This window comes from Saccostrea echinata, unplaced genomic scaffold, assembly GCF_033153115.1.
Source record: "Saccostrea echinata isolate AGI-Se365-2 ecotype Australia unplaced genomic scaffold, CSIRO_AGI_Sech_v1 ptg000065l, whole genome shotgun sequence".
NCBI classification, from domain to species: domain Eukaryota; kingdom Metazoa; phylum Mollusca; class Bivalvia; order Ostreida; family Ostreidae; genus Saccostrea; species Saccostrea echinata.
This window is the reverse complement of record NW_026889814.1, coordinates 2,590,889-2,606,631: the sequence shown is the minus strand read 5'-3', so window position 1 is coordinate 2,606,631 and position 15,743 is coordinate 2,590,889. Positions and strand designations below refer to the sequence as shown.

General features: G+C 34.6%; 1 protein-coding gene across 2 annotated transcripts in view; it reads right to left on the bottom strand.

The window, feature by feature from the left end:
* The window catches only part of LOC133176095 (integrin alpha-4-like), a 34,354-nt gene extending 28,119 nt beyond the window's left edge, over window positions 1-6,235 (bottom strand). Inside the window, exon 1 of one of the 2 annotated variants that reach the window (XM_061311263.1) lies at window positions 5,892-6,235. In XM_061311263.1, the coding sequence (XP_061167247.1) occupies window positions 5,892-6,100 (209 nt within the window). In that variant the 5' untranslated portion in view covers window positions 6,101-6,235. The remainder of the gene's footprint in view (window positions 1-5,891) is intronic. The other variant, XM_061311264.1, reaches the window with a different exon arrangement.
* Window positions 6,236-15,743: the final 9,508 nt, after the last annotated feature.

The following is a 15,743-nucleotide window of genomic DNA, read 5'->3' as shown; positions in this document are numbered from 1 at the left end:
CGACTTCGTGCTCGATCGATATTCTGTGAAATCGATATATCAAGGTATCGACCTCATAAAAAGGCTATATTTGTATAGTACATGCATATCCAAGACATTAAACTGCATTACTTAGTCAGGTTTATATACTAATACAATCAATATATGCTCATTATCAGATTTCCCTAAAATCTGACGTAGACTTCCCAGGAAAATAGCTGAAAGGATGACTGCACTTAACGCCGGGTTTTGGGTCTTTTTCGGTCGCTTCTGTTGCTTTTATATCATAATCTTATTTCATTTTTATATATTTATGAAAGAATCCTGTCAATTTCGAATCGAATTCAAATATTAAAATGATCTTAGACTGTGATACAATAAAATGATTCTATGTTTTCTGTCCGTACGCTTTCCAAATATAGAGAATTTACACTTACCTGCCCTTGATTAAACATTAGGTATGCATGAGAGGTGGAGCTAATATTGTAAGAATGGGTCTAAAATTAGACTAGATAAATAACAATGACATGTATTAAAAAAATACGAGATCACTCTTTCCCATTCCCTCTTTATTCTGTATGGCACAAGTACAGTATTTTCAGAGGTTTCAAAAACGAAATTAACAATATGAGCGACGTCCATGTAAGTTAAGAATCTTTTAAACCAATGCCTAACAATTTAACGTTTTCGAGTACATTGTCCTAGTTAGCACAAAACATGCTACTCTACAAGTCACGTGACGGAATTTAGTATTCACAGAGTTACCTGAGGTAAGAAATCACGTGGTGAATTATAATATTCAACATGTCACAGCTCTTGGTTACAATAGTGAGAGCAAATGTAAGAAGAAGCAGTTTTTTCTCGTTTAAACCATGAGCGCATGTTTGTCTATTAATCTCCTTTTGACACAATGTTAATGCAAATATACAACTACTGTTAAACGAGAACAATAGACAAACATGCGCTGACTATGTATAAAGTCAGTGGAAAAGTGGGCGTCTTCACTATCGTACGGAGATTCAAGGAATTGTGATGACCCCCGCCTTAGAAAACAGCTTCGTACTTCGTAAATACGTACTTTTATTTAATGTAATTACATAAAGTTGTAGATTAGATGTTGACCATTCGTGCAATTAAAAGAAAAATGCTTGTTTTGAAAGTTTATTTTGTCGCAATTTTCGCATGTCCTTAAGTGCAGTCATCCTTTGAATTTAATGAAAGAATCGTCAAATTGAATTCACCCTAGCCTAAGAAAAATGGGTACAATGCAGCATTCCTCGTTATATTGGGCTTTGTTACAACTGAGGATATCAAAATATTCTGTATACAGTCCAACAACTTTTAAATTTAGCGACTCTTTGATTCATTTCAATAAGTTAGAATCATTTCCTGAATCGAAGAATCATTGCTTATAAAAGAACTTAATATAAACACTTTTGTGTATTCAGTACATTTAAAGATCAGATTAACATAGTTTTGTCTTTTTGACGTATAGCTTCTTGGTCATAGTGCAGATTTCTTATTGATATACAAAAAGTAAATGAACAGTTCTTCCGAGCTATGATAGGGTCGAAACAGTTCAGGGTCAAATCTACTCAAATCAGGTTTATTTATAAGACTCTTCAATTCAGACTGAGGCGGCCAAAATGTTTCACTTTAAGTTTAACTGTAGTGCGGGTTTGAGCTTGCTCAACTTACAATCCAGGCTTGTAGAAAGCAATTCATGGGGGGGGGGGGCATTTCAGTTGAGGGAGGGGGCACTACCAAGCAAAACTTGGGACACTAGCATAAAGTAACTAGATTATCATTTTCTATTGTATACTATATATATCGGCAAAATTATTGGGAGAGGGAAACGCCCTGTCCCTCCCTTGTTCCCGAGGCCATGCAACATCATGTATAGGCTAGAGTGATGCACATTTAAAAACGGAAAAATTAGGAAAGTTTTGATGAAAGATACTTTGTTAATTGCATATATGATGAAAATTAATTGAAACAATATTTTATTCACAGAATTGAATAGAATTGGGCAGCATGCAGACACAACGTGCATGTACATGTATTTCAATCTTCTCTCTCAAGGAAATTTTATTGTGTAACTATTACGGTATTTCATTTTCATTTGTCAAGAAGAAGACTTTAAATCAGATATATAAGTTAGCCTTGTTTATTTCTTTTTCATGATTTGTTACAAAGACGCTTTATACTTCTTGGTTTAAAAAAGGAAGTACTTCAAATACATAAACGTAATTCTAGTTTTTATGATGTAGTGCATAATATTCTAATATGACCTTGATGTAAAGCACCTTAAAAAATTTGTCTTAGTTTTAAAAAAATAGAGGGGGTATCCCTTTGGAAGAGAAAGAAAACTTTTTGTAGAACTGAGGCCTGAGTTTTTTGGGTTTTTTTTTTAGATTTAATAGTTCATATTGTTGACACACATACGTGTACTATACTCTGGGGGATACGTCACTTAGTATTGCTGAAAATGAAAATCTTTTCTTCGGTTGTACATTCATGTTTTTAACATTCTGGTAGACTCAATTGATTATTCTTATATAAGAAATTGTGTATCGACATAATTTAGCAGTATATATTACTATGTTGATATTTTATTCTGCAGAAACTGTTGTCCACATTATTTCAATTTTTGTGAAATTACATGTAGGGAGAGGGTGCGATGAGTTATTTTAGAACATGTATCCAATCCCATTGTATATATTTATATAATAAAATACTGGGGACCCGTCAAAAAATGTTTCGTTATTTGTGTCTTTAAAAAGTACGTACACATGTACATATAGTTTCGATTTTCAAAACAAAAAAAAAAAAAAAAAAAAAAAAAATTACAAAAAAATAACAACCGGGGAATTCCCAAATAGAACAATTTCTTAATATATATATATGCAATTACGAAAGCCCATTGAGCTCATTTTCGTAGATAAAAAAAATTTATTTTTCGCGTTATAACGCGAAACTTTCGCGAATAAACGCGAAACTTTCGCGAATAAACGCGTAACTTTCGCGAATAAACGCGAAACATTCGCGTTATAACGCGAAACTTTCCCTGTAAAACAGAGACATTTGCATAACTCTACAGTTTGTTTTACTTTTTAATGATCTAGTTTATTCATTTCAGTGAAAAACGAAAGACTATTTTGAACTTGGATTATCACGAGCTGAAATTTTATGTTTTCTCGCCATTGAATGTGTCTTTCCTCTTTCTAAATCTTTTTTGCCGTCACATTTTGTCCGTCTCAATGCTGTTCAATACAAGTGTTGAAGCTTATGGTAGAGGAGCGAAAATACAAGTCTAATTTTAATTAGATTGAACACTCTGTATAGAATTTGAAATAAAAGATCTCAGAAAATTGACAACAATGAGGTAAATTTGTATTTCACGGAAGAATTGTGTCACATCACATGAGTAACCTAATGTGAAAATTGGATGACAAATATTCGTATCAAATATTTCATCTCCGATAGACTCACTGTAGAAATACAACATTGTATTTTAAGGTTGCACCACTTGGTCATACCATTACTTACGAACACATTGACAATTTATTCAAAGAAAGCAACGAGTGGAGATCTTCCTGAGAAATAAAAAATAGTCTACAGAATTTCTTTGATTAAACAAGTGAAAAACAAGGAAATCTTTAAAGGAATATTCATTTAATTAATTAGTAGGGTTTTGAGATTAAATGCAAAATCAACACTAATCTATCCATTTCTCGCATCAATTCTCTTTTACATCTTCTGAAGAAATGTCATTTATAAATTCATAGAAGTCCCCCTCTGCGTTCATGTTTTTTATCAGTCAGTCAAGATCACAGGTTCCTGAGTAACTTGACTATATATGTATAATTTCGCGTTATAATGCGAAAGTTTCGCGCTTATTCGCGAAAGTTACGTGTTATAACGAGAAAGTTACGCGTTATAACGCGAAAGTTTCGCGTTATAACGCGAAAAATATTTTTTTTTTACCTACTAAAATGAGCTCAATGGGCTTTCGTATGCAATTAATAGCTTTTAAGAAGAAATATTAAGGACAACGTTGAATATAGAGACTCGAATATCTCATTGAACGAGGAAAAAAAACTAATAAAGCTGAAAGATATTTACACTAAGCCAAGAAGTGAATTCACAATATCTGATTATAGCATTTAAAAGGCTTCATGCAAGTGCATTAAAGACAAATAAAACTTTTTATGAAATCTAATTAACTGTTGCGGAAATTTACGAAATGCCGCAGTGAAAAAAAATTTAGACGTGCATATCCTTGCACTGGTTATTTTGTTTTATTCATTTTTTTATTCCCATCCCCCCTTATTTTCTTTTCTCAAAGCATCTTCAACAGTAATTCTATTATTCTTAAAAACTGAATTAGCGAAAAATTGCAAGAGTTTGGGACGTCTTACTCTTCATTTAATTACCCCCCCTCCTTTCTCCTTTTATTCACTTTGCTTGACTCAGTTATATCCAGTGCATATAGATGTACTAACCGATAAATTCAGATTCAGGGGTGAATCAAGTCGCGATCAATTTTGCCTTGTAACAAAGGATGGCGAATAACAAGCTCATTTATAACTCATGCACAGAAGATCGGCCGGATGCGTCAAACGGAAAATGATATTTAAGATAAACTCCATTTGACATGTTTGCCCAGTAAAGTACTATATTTTCATCTATTAAATAAACATCGAAGCCACCGGATAAGATTGAATAAACAGATTTAGTTTTGAATTTTCCTACTAGATCAATATCCTATCAAGCACGACTTGATATTTTTATATACTTCAGTAACAAAGTATTATACATACATGTACATATAGTAACATTCTATTTCAGTAAACAGTGCAAGGTCATGTGTATTGTGCAAGTATTCCGTGAACTGGAATGCGCACAAAATTGTCATAGCATTCTATTATTAAAGATTACTGGACATACATGTACAGTTAACTGCAGAAAATTATCATGTATGTTTTAGAGGTAACTGCGTTAATAAATAGAGGTTGTCCTATTGACCTTTTAAAACACAGAAAGCGCAAAAATGGGAGTCAAAATGCACATGCAGTAAAGGCTATTTTTTGATTGTGAATATTTTAACTCGTCAAGAGTCAAGTACACACAAATTACGTATATGCTGAGTTCATGTGTATAATATCACAAACCCTCTAATGCGTCACGTAATAGCGCAACAGTTTCGAAGGAGGCACTTAATAGAGCAAGGAGGATTTTACGATCAAAATGGACTGCTCTTCGAACAGAATGAACCCGATTCGTGGAGGGAAGCGCGTGAATTAATTATTAAATAGTGGCCCATGAAGTATAGACACTTCTAAATATCGTGTATTGACGATCCTTGCCCTCATTAAAAGTCATTAAAAATAACCAGTTAAAATAAAGCCAGTAGAAGGAAGACTGTTAATGCAGAACAGCTTCATAATAATTGTAATCTGTATAACATTACTACGGCATTCAAAAGGATAAACGTTTCAGGGCATATTCAGATATTTACAGAACGCTAGCTGTGTCTGGGTTTATATTGATCTTAGCACGCTGATCAGGTCATAAAAAGCGTTTGATATGAGCAATAGCTGACTCACTGAAAGAGAGAGAAAGAGAGGGAGACTTGACCAATTATACTCATGAGAGAGAGAGAGATTAGTTTTGTTTGAGCAATAGCGATTCAAAGACGAGAGAGAGAAAGAGTTCATCAGTTTTGTATGAGCAATAGCGATTCAAAGACGAGAGAGAGAGATTTCGTCAGCATGATATGACCAATAATGAATCACTGAAATGGGAGAAAATGAGAGACAGAACGAGAGAGAGAGAGATGTGATCACCAGCTTCTTATCAGAATTTAATCATAAATAAAGCTTTTTTATGCACATTAATTAAATACCCACCATTTTCCATCAGTATTATTTAATAAATCCACGGCAGCTCCGAAATTAGTTCCATTATTGCCCTTATAGACAAGAGGTCGTGTAACATCAATGTTAAAACTCCAACAGGATTTAGTAAAAACAGCAATCAACATCCAGATCACATTTCCTACACTGCCAGAACTCGTCAGAAACAATGAATCGAGTCTTAAATTGAACCAATAACCCATTTTTGATAATGAAATCTGAAATAATCACTCCATAATATAGAACATCATTAGCTCATTTAATCCTAAATCATGAAGCCCTGTTATGATATGAAATGAGGAAGTTTGGGCGCGACATGCTAGTGAAAACAACATACACATGAAACGTTTCTGTAAATTGGGGCGTATGAATAACGGTCTATCAAAACTTGTAGTGATTACAAACCGCCAACGCTGTGCTGCATAGTGCTAATATTGATGACTGGAACATTTCAAGAGGCGGATTTTGCGGTTTCCATTTCAAGTGGCGGTAATTTTCTTTTAGCCACATGTAAAGGCCGACTGCCTATTATAGTAACGGAGAGAGTCAGACGTATCAAAACGGAGCTTTATTTTTCTTCCTTAATTTATTCAATGAGAAAGAATGAGCTCTACTTATAGATAGAGATCAATTCCACTGAGAAAGCTGATAAAGAACGTTGAATTGTAGTATGGATATCATAGGTTGACCATTCTCCTGGATTTATTAACTGGGGTTTTTTTTCTTGAAATAATAAAGAAATGAAAAATCATCTATAATAAATAATGCTTTCACCCTCCTTTTATTTGACATTACAAGATTTTTAACTTTAATTAAAACTTCAAACAAAAACAAACAAAGGATTCCGCTACGTGTACGATCAATGAAATAAGTTTGGATATTAAGAAAGGGAAAACACTCGAAATCAAATAAAAAATACCCCCCCCCCCCCATTTCTTTTGACTTTTTGCGATTACTTGGTGAGTCAGCCAAACGTGTTATATTTAGATTTATGAAAAATAAAACAAAAAATCTGTATTAAAGACTATATAAAACAAAGATTTAAGTAAAAATGTGTTAAAAAACAATTTCAAAAATTTGCTTTATAAAACAATTGAAGTCGTTTTCAAAAAGACAGGTGTTTTGTTCCCTTTCCACTTAAAAACATGATATCACGAATCCTTATTGCATGTGTCTAGTCTTAATGAACATAAACCAGGAAACTTAAAGTGCAAATTTAAAATGAGGAAAATAATTGACAATTGATCAATTATACTGTCACACTCTTAAACATTAGAACTAAAATTAGAAAGCAACGCCCTGGATGACAAAGGAAAAAAAATCAGACACATCGATGAACACGTTGTAATGTGTTGTTATGTATATAAACTTTTCAAAATTACACCATACATAGTAAGCTATAAGTAAAAAAAAAAATAAGAAGAAGAATTCTGAACATACGTCAAAGGAAAGCTAAGATGCAAATCAACTGTGAGGATTCATTATTTGTAGGCGGATCCAAGAAAAAGCTGAAGGCCACCTCATTTATATAGAGGGGATCATATCATTCTTCATCTTACAAATTACGAATTAAAATTCTTGTAATAAACGATACGGTCCTTCATTTCTCATCGTATAATTTTTCTTGAAAGCAATGACGCCGTTTTTTGGATTTTTTTTCGTCCATAATAATATTTTGTTGTATTAATAGGCTATCATTTTTATTCTTTCTGTTGCATGTACATGCATGCATCACCTTTCCAATTAGGCTCTTGCAGAAAGAAACGTGTAATCGATGTAGCGATAATTGTATCAATACATATATTGCATGTTGATCTATTGACTGATGTTCAATCAGTATAAAACCGATACTTTTTCGTTGTTAGTCAACCTCAAAATGAACGAGAAAACCATAAACATATGTCTGCCATTAATTTTACTTCTCTAATCATTTGATTCACAGCGATAAAAGGATGAGGATTCATCTTTGGAAAATATAAATAACACTATATATATATATATATATATATATATATATATATATATATATATATATATATATATATATATATATATATATATATATATATATATATATATATATATGGGAGGGGGACAGGGGGACAAACATTACGTAATCAATTGCTAGTCAAGAAAATGAAATTGGTACCATGTCCTTTTATTAGCAAATGTCTCCGAGATTTGTTACGAGATTCATTTGTCATTTTGTGTATGAGAAAATAAATGTACAAATGTATGCATTCAGATTTTGTTTCATGGTCTTTTACCTTGTTTGGCAAAGCAAAATTGAAAAATCAAAAACAGAAAACTATATTATTATACATTTAAGTTTGATATCGTATCTATGAGAATATATGACTAAAGTGACAGTACGGCGCATCTCATCAAAAAACTGACTTGATAAAATTTTCCGACAAGATTTGGAATTTTTTTTACAACTCATAAAAGTATAAACTTTCAGAAAATTACAACTTTCACAATTAAATAATTTTGATTATTTCATTAAAATTAATAGTTATTTATGGGACATAAATATATACATCGCAACGTGTTCGGGGTTCCACATTCCATGCTATGCACGCATGCCTAGTTTTCATAAACAAAACAGCATGGTAAGAGAGAGAAGCCTGGTAGAGCCTGCTACATTGACAAAATCGACGAAAAAGAAAAAAAAACTGAAAATAGAGCTTGAAAAAGCGTTGGATGAGGAAGAAACGGGAACTCGGCGACCCTCATGCAGGCTCACGAAGGTTCTACGTACTCGACTGGTTTGTTGATACTTGTTTTTCCATCGCTTTCAAAGAAAAAAAAAATCAGTGTAAACTCAACATAAAAATACACCTTTGACTTATACACATTGTTTCCATTTGAAGTGCTAATTTTTTTTAACTGTGCAGAAAAATAATTTGCTTGACATTTTGCCGCGATAACGTATCATGATTTGCTGGTTTTTCCTTTCTTGGACCCCAATACACAAAACGTCAACATTTGTACATTTAATTCTGTTAAATTCGTCTGAAAGCAGACAAAAATCTCTACGATTATTATTTTGTACCTGTGTTATTTAATCAGAAAGTAATGATAATTTGCTTTTGAGAATTGCTTTTACCTCATATTCATTATACATGTACATGTAATTGTAAACTCTACAGTGTAGACACGTGCCATTTTAGAATTCACGTGTTACAAATATGCTCCAGTTCGTACGACCCTTGATTTTCCGACAGATTCCAATTACGTTAATTTTGTATGAGGGGAGAAAATTTTTATGTTTCTCAAACTGCTTACATCAACTTTATATCTTAATGATCTTATTTCTTAATGATATATTGGGTAAATATGAATGAAAAAGCACACGTTTTTCAGCCGTACTATCGCTTTAAGGGGGAAAACTGCAGTTAATGTTAACTGTACTGATAGTAAAGTTTTAGAGTTAGCGCTCCTGAGCAGTATGGTAATTCATTTCTTATCATCTATCCTTTAACAAGTTTAACAAATCTGAGGAATGCAGAGCCAAAGGACCATGGGAAGTGGGATGAGGTGGGGAGGCGTCATGGAAACAAAAATTATGAGACAATCACGCCCGTAGCAAGCAATTTCACTTTGAGGGGGCACATCCATACATTTTCAGTTGGGGGGGGGGGGGGCTTGTCAATGTCTTTTGTTAGTGTCAACAAAATCTTTAACAATTAAAATGAGGCTTTTGTACATTAAAATAAATTGATTGCTTAAAAAAAGAGGTGTTTGGTATACCAAAAATTGACAAAAGTTTATACACGGTAGTATCGTCTTTCCACTTTCTAGTTACATGTAAAAAAAATTACCTATAGAAAAAACAGAATGTTGCATTATGAGAAAAAAAAGCTTTTTAGTCTAAATTACATAATTTTTCCTGAGTATGATTGGCAATATTAGAACATTTGAAGATGCGTATGCAAAAAATATAGAAATAATATAGAACTGTACGAAAAAGTATTGTAACACATTGTGTTAGAATCAAGTACCATGCTAGATTCGTTTAAGCCTATCTATAGTGGCTAGTTTTGAAGGGGTCTCGGGGCTGTAATCCAATCTTTAAATTTACCGGTAGCCTATAGAAAAAAATCCATTCTGGCCATGTACGTCACATATTAAGCATTCTTGCTGTCTGAAACGAGGTTTAAAAATATAAAAGGGTTTTTAGGATAAAAGTGAAAAGAAATCTTCTTTAAATCCTCTTATAAGGATTTTATTTACATAATGCGTATGTGCATTGTAATGCAGGTTGTTTTAAATTCATTACGATTTATATATTTTATCTCTATGATGTTACATGGCGTGAGGAGGGCGGTATGCGAGACAGCGGCAACCTTGTAACAATTTTTAAGCACACATTTTGCATGGCTCTCTTTTTTTATTGAATGGCTCTACTGCTTAATGGAATGATTGTAATTTGCCCACAAGCATGGCTAAGGCCTGTTATAAGGTGAACATTTACTCAAATTACACTTATGGCCCAACGGTAAATCATTTAGCACTATCCATTCAACAGCTATGGTTAGTAGAGTAGAACCATGTAACAAATAAAGGTTACATGTAGGTTTTATTAACAGTGCACATTTGAATAAAGCATCAAACGAACATTCATATGCAATGAGAAAATATGACATACCGCGTAATGCGTGGAACAACGAGGGAGTCATGATGCAAATGCATTTTGGCTAACATTCAACACAACGACACGATATCTGAACAGGACAAAAACTATAGATATATAAAATTTAAAAAAAATGAATGCATTCAGGGGAAAGGGAAAGTGAATCTTAAACCCTTATTACATACTTGGTCAAATAAAGAATATTTCATAGACCTCCTATCAGCATGTGGATAATTTAGATACTTTTCATAACGGTACAACAAATGATATGCAACTGGGATTTCAAGCTGACATATAATCTTCCTTGCATGTTAGTAAACATATAAGTATTGTTCTTTAAGCATATAAAATTCTTCATCATTAAATACGCAAACAAACAACGCAATGATCTAATTTTGAACTGGGAAGCAGAATTTTCTGTTGTGTGAAGTTATCGCCCGTAAAATTTTAAATTGCATTCATTTTTTGCATAAATTAACATTTCTGCTAAATCCATTTTAGGATAAAAAGATCAAGAATAAACATTTTATAATTTATTTTAAAATAACGATGAAAATTTTCTCTTTGTTGCAGAATAAGTATTGTTCTCATTATTTTTATTGTAAAAAACTATGAAACATCTATGTATTAAGCATATATATAATTTATTTTACAAGGCGAAAGTGTAACTGAGTCAGACGGACAAGAAATAAATAAAGAGAGAGGGAGAGAGTAGGGAGTGAGGCAGGGAGAGAGAGGGAGTGAGTGGGGAGAGCGTGTGAGTGGGGAGAGAGAGAAAGGGAGTGAGTGGAGAGAGAGGGAGGGAGTGAGAGAGGGGGGAGGGACTGGAGAGAGAGGCAGTGCGAGGGGAGAGAGAGGGGGGAGAGAGAGAGTGAATGGGGAGAGAGTGTGGAGAGAGAGAGTGTAAGTGGGGAGAGAGGGAGGGAATGTGTGGGTTGAGGGAGAGAATGTGTGGGTTGAGGGAGAGGGAGTGAGTGGGGAGAGAGAGGGGGAGTGCGAGGGGAGAGAGGGGGAGTGCGTAGGGAGAGAGAGAGTGGGGAGGGAGTGAGTGGGGAGAGGGAGAGAATGTGTGGGTTGAGGGAGAGGGAGTGAGTGGGGAGAGAGAGGGGGAGTGCGAGGGGAGAGAGGGGGAGTGCGTAGGGAGAGAGAGAGTGGGGAGGGAGTGAGTGGGGAGAGAGAGGGAGTAGAGCGAGAGTGAGGAGAGAGAGTGAATGGGGAGGGAGTGGGGAGAGAGAGCGAGTGTGGGAAGAGAGCCAGAGGTAATGGAGAGAGTGAGTGGGAAGAAAGAAAGAGTGAGGGGAAGAGAGTTGGTGAGTTAAGTGGATAGAGTATGAGTGATTGGAGTGATAGAGAATGAGTGGATGGGGATAGAAAGAGCAGTGTTTCATGTCAAAGTTATGTTAGTGGTTTTGCAAATACAACTGAGCTGACTTTTTTGTATTTTTTATGTTGTAAAATATGCTTCTCTGGTATGGTTACATGTACTTCAAAATTTGCTCTTATTTTGACCCGCTTGATATCATACTTGTATATTTCTTCTATTGTATAAACAAGATATTTGACTTGAATGTGATGCAAGTTAACTTGAATGTGTTCATTGTGTAGCAACTTACCGATCAGTTCTCTACATGTTTTCCAGTATCTATATATAAAGCCGCGCAATTCACAAGTTTACAAATTTGTCGATTTCTGCTAATAAGAAATTATGGAGAGATAACCATTACAATTTTTAATTTTTTCTAATTTCTTTTTTTTCCCCCAAATTTGTTTCAATAATGTTATTTTTATTTCTTATTTTAATTCTAACATTTAGATTAAAAATTTCCAGTTTTTTATCTTTTTCTTAATGTCATTTTCTTTAAAGATATTTTACGATTAGCGGGTTCCTGTAAAAGTTCCTCTGTCTTTACTTCTCACTAAAATATTAACAGCAGTGAGAGAAAAACATCAGGAGTACCGTGCAACAATATATTTGAGAAGTTGTGTAAATCAAATGTGGATACTTAAAATTCCAAGGAACTTTTGGAAAAATTTAAAATCACAAAATTCTACCAAAATAATATTAAAAAGTACGACTTTTCAACTCTATACACAACCATTCCCAACGCTAAATTAAAGTCCATGATTTTTGACATTATTGACAGCTACTTTCTTAATAAAAATGGAATTTATTTTCCTTGTCATTGGTCATTTACGAAATAATTTTGCTAAAAATATTCTGATTGTAATCACAAGTACTCTGAAGTTGATCTTAAAAAGATACTTGAATTTCTGATTGACTATTTCTGTTTGGTTTTTGGAGACCAGGTCTTCCAACAATCTTTCGGAAATCCCATGGGTACCAATTGCGCCCCTTTATTAGCAGACTTATTTTTGTATTCATATGAAGCAGAATTTATCTAAAATCTTATACTTGAGAAGAAAACACTTGCTGTAACCTTCAATTCAACATTTAGATGTATCGATGACATATTATCAATTAACAATAGTTATTTCCATTCATGTGTCGACACGATATATCCCAATGAGCTTGAAATTAAAGATACCACAAAGTCTGACACATCTGTTTCATACCTGGATATTTTACTAGAAAAAGACGTTAATGGTAACCTAAAAACAAAATTTTATGATAAACATGATGACTTTAACTTTTCAATCGTCAACTTCCCTTACTTATGCAGCAATATACCCTTATCAGCTGCATACAGGGTTTATATCTCTCAGTTGATTCGTTACGCAAGAGCATGCTCTACGTGTGAACAATTTCTAAATCGAGGTAAGTTATTTACAAACAATTTGATGAAACAAGAGTATCAACAGTCTCGTTTAAAGTCACCATTTTGTAAGTTCTACGGTCGATACAATGACCTTGTCAGCAAAAAAATCTATCATTAAGCCAAATGCCGACTGACATTTTTCATACAAATTGTTAGACCATTATTTACACACTGAATTGTCGATTGTGTGTGACCGGTCGGCAGGGATGATCACTTCTTCATGCCACCTGATTCCACCTCTGATATTTAAGAGTTCCTTGCCTGCTCTGCTCCTGATTTTTATTGTTTGAACGGACCTTTTAGCTTGAATGTTGTTCTTCATCACTATTTCATGATATGAATCATCTCCCGCTAATGCATGGCATGCGGGGATCTAGAAAGGCCTCGGTTTTTAAGGTCCAAGCCGAAAGACCATTGTCTTTAAATGGCAAAGGAATAGTCACTATCTACATGTATGTAAAAATATCTTAGTTTGGCACGGCACCAGAGAGATTGGACAATGAACGTTGAGCTCCCATGGCGTACAATGTACGAAGCTCTCTCCCATAAACACCAGGCTACTGTGATCAGTGCCGCAGTTATTAAGGACTAATTTAATTGCAATGATGTCATTTTTTTAAAAATAGCCTCGCAATAAATGTGCGTTTTAGACAACGTTTTTAGAAAGGGGGGGGGGGTTGGATTGGGTTGGGTTATTGATATTTTGAAAAACAAGAAGTTGGAATACAGCTAGAAAATAAAACATTAAAAATGTGGTACTGATACTCCTCCATACTTTCTTATCAAAATTTGACAAACGTGTAGACTTTACATTTGTAGACTTGTGAATTGTCTTAAGTTTGTTTTTGTTTAAAGAGCTCGGCAATATAGATAGCAGAAAACACGTAGAGGGATGAAAGGATAACTTACAACACATGCAAGTTTAATGTCTTTTTTTACTACAAGTAGACGAAGTGCACAAGTATGATATCAAGCGGGCCAAAATTACAGTGAATTTTGAAGTTGTATGTTCGCAACTACATGCTAAAATTTATCGGAATTACCTACTTACATGTGTAGACTAAGAAGCTTCTACGATTGCAAGTTCGGATTTACAAACTTACAAGACTGGATATTTGAACACGATTACCCTCCATACTTTAGTACCCTATTCTCGTGACAGCTGCCTTTTTACTTCTTCTGTTCAGAAGAGGATCGAGCGTGGGAGGTATATCTCCTTATATATAGGTAGTAAATGAAATAGTACCCTCCAAGGTAACACGGATCCCTTGTTAGATTTTAAGTTTATGCATATGGAGGTAATCGGTTAGTCCTTCAGAAGTTTCATTACCCCCTACCCCCTTAATACCCTTTATGTTTTTGTTTCTTTTTGTTGTTTTGTTTTTGTGTGTTGTGGTTGTGTTTTGTTTCGTCCTCTTTTTGTAAACCATTTTATACGCATACCGTGACACAGGGCCTCGGTTTTTAAGGTCTCATACAAATGACCCGCAATTTTCACTTCAAAGTGCCGAGCGCTTGGCAAAGGAACAGTTGCTACCTATTTTTTATCGACTTAGGTCAGTCGCGGCCGTGATTCGAACACGCAACCTTTCAACCACAGAGCGAGCGCTCTACCGACTGACCTACATGTACATGTACCGTGACGGTAACCTCTTATAGAATAAGAAAAGAAAAGCGTTGACATTCGCTTCGTGATAGGAGGGTGGGGGCGGGTTCGATTCTCGTTCGCTATGCCGCGTCAAACGTAAAACGTTTACATAGTATTCTAACTGTTCCTTCACCAAGTGTCCTGCACTAGAAATCGGAGTTCTTTCGATGAAACCTTATAAACCGAGGTCCGTGTCACGGTAGGCGTTGGTACGATAAAGAAACGTTACTGCTAAATGACCCTCGGTGCCGCGTTTAGGTTTTAACTTGAAGCTCTTCACCGATGTATAGTGACGTCTCTATTCGAGTTTTGGAAGAGGCGTCCTTACTCCTCATTACCACTCACCTAGTTTATCTAAAGGGAAGAGAGGACATATGTGATCATTAGAGTCACGCTCGTACATGTACATCAGAACCCCTGATCTGGGACCAGAAATATCATAATTTAGGAAAAGGCACTTTTTCTCAACATTACCACGTACCTAGTTTATTTGCTATATTTATAGGGGAGTGAGGACATTTTCACTATATGATCATAAGAGACCGGCTCTTACTTTAGAACCCCTGACCCTGATACCATGAGTTTTACAATTTTGGTAGAGGACTCAATGCTTAATGCTTGATGTCCAGAGGTAAAGAGGATTTTTTTTTGAAATTGCACTAATTTTGATAGTTTTAGACCCTCCCCTTATAATTATGTTCCAGGGGACCAGGGACCATGAAATTAACAATTTTGTATATCCTTTCACTCATTGATGGTACAGGCTAAAATTTGTTAAAACTCAT